The 6,185-nt window shown below is 70.3% G+C and overlaps 2 protein-coding genes across 2 annotated transcripts; one reads left to right on the top strand and one right to left on the bottom strand.

Annotated features, from left to right (window-relative positions):
- Positions 1–1,939: 1,939 nt before the first annotated feature.
- On the bottom strand, positions 1,940–3,694 carry RHOBADRAFT_19264 (uncharacterized protein; the record flags this gene model as incomplete). The annotated part of the gene is made up of 4 exons (XM_018412481.1): positions 1,940–2,090; positions 2,256–2,486; positions 2,846–3,222; positions 3,311–3,694. 4 exons carry the CDS (start codon positions 3,692–3,694, stop codon positions 1,940–1,942), a joined length of 1,143 nt encoding a protein of 380 aa, XP_018267618.1.
- An 837-nt stretch (positions 3,695–4,531) lies between these two features.
- Positions 4,532–6,015, top strand: RHOBADRAFT_811 (uncharacterized protein; the record flags this gene model as incomplete). Its single annotated transcript, XM_018419208.1, has 3 exons — positions 4,532–4,905; positions 5,188–5,803; positions 5,902–6,015. Coding segments are annotated over 3 exons (1,104 nt in total), but the record flags the coding sequence as incomplete, so codon positions are not given.
- Positions 6,016–6,185: the final 170 nt, after the last annotated feature.

Here is a 6,185-nt window from a genome sequence, read left to right as displayed (position 1 = left end):
TACGACACGTGCGAGCTGACAGAGAGACAAAGGAAAGCTACAACAAGCGAGCAGCAGAACCGCGGCCGACGACCTCAGAGCGGCTCGACCCTGACCTCGCCTCTGTCGACCGAGAAGCGGTGCACGCCGTCGCTCAGGTCGTCCCTCGCCTCGGGCAGCTTGATGATGCCGAGCTCCTTGAGCGCCGTGAGGAGCGCGTCGGGTCCGCTCTGCAGGGAACGAGGGCGCAAGTCAGCGTCGCGGACTAGAAAGGTAGGGGAGGTCCGAGCGACGGACCGCGAGTTCGAGTGCGCCGAGGAGTGCGACGAGGGCCCTCGACACCATCTCGTCCGACACGTGGGACGTCTGCAGAGAGAGAGAGAGAGCCGAGCTGCTCAGAGTCACCCAGGCTCGACCGTCGCACGCGCCTCTCCCCCCTCCACGAACGACCCACCGACGCCGCGAGAGAGAGAGAGAGAGGGAGAGAGAGAGAGAGAGAGAGAGAGAGAGAGAGAGGGACGCACCATCGTCAACCCTCATGCGCTCGACCTCGTCGCCCTCCTTCCTCTCGCCATCGCGCACGAGCCTCGCCCCGTCGACGCCCTCCCGCCTCACCTCAACCCTGACCTCATCGAGCCTCTTGCCCCTCTCGCCCCACGCGTCCCGCTCCCGCTCGCTCTCCCTCTCTCTCTCCCTCTCGCGCTCAAACCTCCTCGCTGCCGCCTCGGTCCTCACGACGGGGCCCAACCGTCTCGCGGCGTCCCACCACGCGCGCGCGTCGAGCGACAGGAGCGTGACGCGCAACGGAAACGCGCGCCAGGGCGCCGACGTGAGCATGAACTGGAGCACTTGGACCTTGGACAGGGGCCGGTTCGAGAGGAGTGTGCGAGGGAACTGGGGCGCTGCGGTGGCGGCGGCCGGTGCCGCCGCCTTGACCTTCTTGCCGCCGCCGCCGCCGTCGTCGCCGCCGTCCTCCTCCTGCCCCTCGCCCGTCCCTCGCCCCCGCCCGGCCCTCACCCTCGCCCTCGTCGCCGCCTCCTCGTGCGCTCCCGCCGTCGCCGTCGCCCCCGCCTGCGGGACCGGAGCTTGTTGGCGCAGCAACCGACTCGCGTGCGGGTTCTGCCACGCCCACTCGAACTGGAGCGCCTGGAGCTTTGTCGGGAAGCCGTAAACGACCAACTCCATCTCCCACGGGCGGCCGAGGCGGGTTTTGAAGGCCTGCGCGTCGAGGTCGAGGGCGGGAGCGAGATCGAGGTCGAGGTCGGGGCGGGCGAGAGAGGGCAAGGCGAGATGCGCGAGTAGACGGGTCGAGGAGGGGTCGAGGAGGAGGAGGAGGAGGTGGGGAGGGAGGGGAGGGGGAGGCAACCACATCAGCGCCTTGTCCTCTCCGCGCCCTCTCGAGAAGCCAAACAGCAAGAGAGACTCACGCCACCCTTGACGAGCCCCATGTGCTGCCTCCACCTCCTCGGCGGGTCGGGCGTGCTGCCAATGTACGTCTGCCCTGCCCGGCCCGGGCGCGCGGCGAACGACCGGAGGAGGTAGCACGCGTAGAAGGGCGGGATCGAGTGGTGCACGAGGGTCGAGGTTGGGTTGGCGGCGGGCTTGCGTCGTGAGGGGGAGGGGGTCGGCGAGAGGGAGCGGGTGCGCGAGGAGGAGGAGGAGGAGGGAGAGGGCGAGCGCGGTGGGGCGCGCGCGCGCGGCATGGCGGGCGGGTGGGCCTCGTGGGCTGTAGATCGTGTGGACGCAGCAGCGCAAGCGAGCGTGTGAGAGGACGAGGGGGGGAGGGGTGCTGCGAGCGCTCCGGGCCCGCCTGCGACGTCGAGCGGGCGACAATGTCAACCTCGAAGCTCGCTCAACATGCTCCCGCTCGCCTCGCCTGGGCTCTCGCTCTCGCTCTGCGGCGCCACCCTGTCTCGCTCGCAAAAAGGGACAAAAAAGCCCTGGGGGGGGGGGGGGGTTCTCACCTCGCCGCTACCCCCTCGCCTCGCCCTCCGACGTGCACCTCCCACCCGGCGAGCTCGACCGCGAACCCGATGGCGACCTTGACAAACTCGGCGACGTGCGCGAGCGAGAACGAGGGCTGGTCGAGCGTGTCGGCCGCCGTGTGCATGCTGCGGGGTCGTTTCGGGGCGCGTGCGGGAGCGAGAGAGGGCGAGGGGAGAGGGCGAGGGAGGAGTGGGACGAGAGGGGGGGCAAAACAGCGCTCGCGGCACGTCAGTGAGGTGCGCGCGCCGCGTACAGCCAAGGCAGAGAGAGAGAAACGCTCGCGAACGCACTACGGCGCCGAGTCGTCGAACGCGCCCTCGCTCAAGCACGCCGCCGGGTACCCGACGCGGTCCCAGCTGCCGTGGTCGCTGCACGCGTAGCCGCACTCGGTTGGGCGGACGGGCAGGTGCGACACGTGCGGGATGAGGCGCGCGAGGTAGTCGGTGAGCGCGCGCGAGGTGCCGTCCGTAATGAGGCCGATCGAGGGCGTCGTGCCGGGCGCGACGTAGCCGACGACGTCCCTGTGCGTGCGCGTGCGCGAGGGGAGGGAGGGGAGGGAGGGAAGGGACGCGAGGGTGGTGGCAGGACAGGGAGAGGTATATGGGGAGAGAGAGAGGGAGAGCGACGGAGGAGGTGCGAGAGAGGGAGGGCGGCAGGAGAGAGGGGGAGCGGCGACAGGGAGGGAGAGGGAGCGAGGGTGACGACGAGAGAGAGTGAGGGTGACGGCGAGAGAGGGCGATGGACAAGGAGCGAGGTGGGGAGAAGGAGGCAGAGGAAAGAGGGAGGCGGAGGAAAGAGTCAGTGCCGGCCTTCGAGAGAGAGAAGTAGAGAGAGACAGGCTCGAGCGCGCGCCCCTCGGCCCCCGCCCCGCCCGACGCACATGTGGTACATCCCCCTCACCCTCGTCCCCCGCTCCCTGTACGCTCTCGCGACCTCGCCACTGCCCAACAGTCCGCCCTCCTCGGCCGAAAAAAAGTGCACCTCGAGCGCGTGGGTCGTCGGGTGCCACGCGCCGCGCAGGAGCGCCTCGAGCGCGGCGACGAGTGCGGTCGTGCCGGACCCGTCGTCGTCTGCGCCCGGGGCGCGCAGGAACGGGAGCGCGTTGGTGCTGTCCTGGTGGGCCGAGAGGAGGACGATCGGGGCGTCGGCGGGCACCGAGCGAGAGGTCCAGCGGAGGATGAGGGTGCGTTGGGGCCACGACGGGTGGACAAAGGGGGTCACGGTGAGGTTGGCCGAGGGGTGGAGCGTCGCGTGGAGCTGCGCGCGGCGACGGCGGCGAGAAAGGGGATGAGCGGGCGCGCCGCGAGGTTGAGGGGAAGAGAGAGGGGGAGAGAGGGGGACGCACGTGCTCGAGGTGGGCCTGGAGGAACTTTTGCGACTCGACGCCGTGCTCACTGCGGTAGTACCGCGTGAAGTAGGCCGTAAAGTTGGTGAGGCTGCGGCGACGAGCGAGCGAGAGAGGCAGGGAGGGGTCAGTCGCCGAGTCGCCCGAATCGAGGGTGCGCGCAAGAGAGAAAGGGAGCGGGCGGCGCACAAGTCGTGCATGTGGTCGAGCGAGATGTGCGTGAAGAAGGGGGCGAGAGACGAGGCGTTGTGCGTGATGGTGTGCGGGTACGACGGCTCGTCGTCGGGAGCGACTGCGAGGTGGGAGGTCAGTGGGAGGGCCGGCGACGCAGAGGGGGAGCGAGGGTGGGCGCACCGGCGGGCGAGAGGTGGTCGTCGGTGACATCGACGAAGCGTGTGGTGCCCTGGAGGCGGAGAAGAGCTTTGGCGCCCTCGGGGAGGACGAGGCGGTCGTGCGGGTCGTCGCTGAACTGGAGGGTGCGGGGTTCCGGGTGGGCGTCGACGTGTTGTTGGAGCAGGGCGGCGTGGTCTGGCGGGAGCTGGGCGAGGAGGGTGGCGAGGTTGGTCGTCGAGGGGAAGTGGGGCGGGAGAGCGAGGGGGAGGGGGAGCGCGAGCGGGACTTGGTGGGGCGGCGAGGGTGCGGCGAGCGCGACAGAGGCTGCCAGGGTAGCACAGAGTGCAGCAAGGCACACCATGCTCACTGCGAGGGTGAGTGGACGAGGTCGACACGAGGAGGACGAGGAGGAGGAGAGGGAGCGGCTCGTTGGTCTGTGTCGACCCTCGGCAGCAGCAGCAGCAGCAACACCTGCTCCGACTAGCTCGACCTCGGTGCCCTTGCACGGCCCTACCACCCACCCTCGCCCGTCCTCGACCTCGCGTTCCCTCGTCGTCGCCCGTCTTCATCAACAAACGCCCGACCTCGGAACCTCGACCCATCCCCTCGAGCCACGCGTGGCCTGTCCCCTCGACTGCACTCCTGTGAGTCTCTGTATCCCTCTCCTTCACCTCCACACGCCCCGCTCGCCCCTCGTCGTTCGACGACGACGCGCCGAACCCTCGCAGGGCGCGAGCGCGTCCACCTCTGAGGTCCTCACAGGCCCGCCTCGACCGACCGAGAGCCCGACAGAGCAGCCACAAGCACCCTCACTGACCAACCCCTCCCCCCTCACAGCCACCCTCGAGAGCCATGGCTCCTCCCCGTCCTCGCCCCGCTCAACCCCCTCGCAACCGCCTCCCCTCTCTCGCCGAGGTCCTCCGCCGCAGCACCCGGCCCCCAGTCGACCTGTACTGCTTCTACCTCTTCCTCCAACGCGAAGGCTCCGAGGACACGCTCGACTTCTGGCTCGACGTCCAGCAGCACGAGAACCTGTGCCGCGCCTACTTCTCCGACCTGCGCAAGGCCGGCCGCACCGTCGAGGACGACTGGCCCCAGTACCACCACCTCGCGACGACCAGGGGCAGCATCTATGGCCACGTGACGGGCATCCGCCGTGGCGACCCGCTCCGCGACAGCGCCGGCAAGGCGACGACGACGACGACGACGGCGAGCGACGACTACGACGGCGAGCGGTACGCGCGCCCGGGCTCGCCGCCCACGTCGGCGAGCAACCTCAGCTCGCCGGGCTACCTCGGCGGCGGCACCGGCGGCGGCGGCGGCGAGAAGGGCTTTGCGCGCGACCAGTACCCGCACCGCGACCGCGACCTGTACCGCGACGGCGACGAGCTCGACGAGAAGCAGCGCGGCGGTGGCGCCGGCGCCGAGCACCTCGCGCCGCCCCCCGTCGTCGTCGGCGGCAACCCGGCCGACGACGAGCGCGAGCGCGAGCGCGAGCACGACGCGGCGCGGTACCAGGGCCGCTCGCCGAGCCCGGCCCCGAGCCCACGCACGCCGTCGTACCCGCTCTCGCCGACCCTGCGCGCCCTGTACCCGGACGAGGACCCCTCGTCCTCCTCGCCCGACGCGCACGCCGGCGGCACCCTCTCGTCCCGTCGCCACAAGCGCCAGTCGACCACGACCCGCGGCGGCGCGACGACGGGGGGCCGCGCGCAGCCCGTCATCGCGCGCACAGCCGCCATCTCGCGCACCGACCTCATCGCGTCGGCCGAGCGCATCTTTTCGCGCTACCTCATGCCGGGCGCCGACAAGGAGGTGTACCTGCCCGCCTCGCTGCGCATCACGGCGTTCCCGCTCAGCTCGAGCGTGCTCCCGACCGTCGCCGGCGCCGGTGGGGCGGGCGGGGACGGGGCGTACGACCGCGAGGCGGCCGAGCAGGCGCGCGTCCCGGACATGTTTCACGCGCAGAAAGAGTGGGTGTACCGCGCGCTCGAGGGCGACGCGTTCCCGCGCTTCCTGCGCGCAAAGGCGTTCGGCAACCTGACGCCGCTCGGCGGGGTCGCGAGGCTCGTCGTTGGCCTCGTCGCGCTGTGGGCTGCGCTCGCGACGGCGTTTGCGTTCATCTTGCTCGATGCAAAGCCCAAAGTTCGCAGGCTGTGGGTGCGTCCCCTCTCGCGCTCTCGCGCTCTCTTTCTCTCGTGCGTGCGACCTCGCGCCGCACACACACTGACTCGGGACCGGGCGCGCACTTGGCGCAGGTCATCCTCCCGTTCACGGTCGCCGTTGTCAACATTGTCGCGCACGCGTACGACCTCGACCCGCTCATGGTCTTTATGGGCCTCACCGAGACGGTGCGTCGCCGTGCTCTCTCTCCCTCTCAGACGAGGCGTCCTCCCTTGTCCCTCGTCTCCCGTCACTCGACCTCTCCTCCCACGTTCCCACGCCCTCAAGCGCCTTACCTGACCTCTCTCTCCTTCTCTCTCTCCCTCTCTCCCTTTCCCTCCCTCTCTCCCTCCGCCTCGCAATGTGACTGAGAGGGTGT

The sequence above is a fragment of the Rhodotorula graminis genome, assembly GCF_001329695.1.
Source record: "Rhodotorula graminis WP1 unplaced genomic scaffold RHOBAscaffold_21, whole genome shotgun sequence".
Lineage (NCBI taxonomy): Eukaryota > Fungi > Basidiomycota > Microbotryomycetes > Sporidiobolales > Sporidiobolaceae > Rhodotorula > Rhodotorula graminis.
This window is presented reverse-complemented; position numbering and strand designations above follow the sequence as displayed.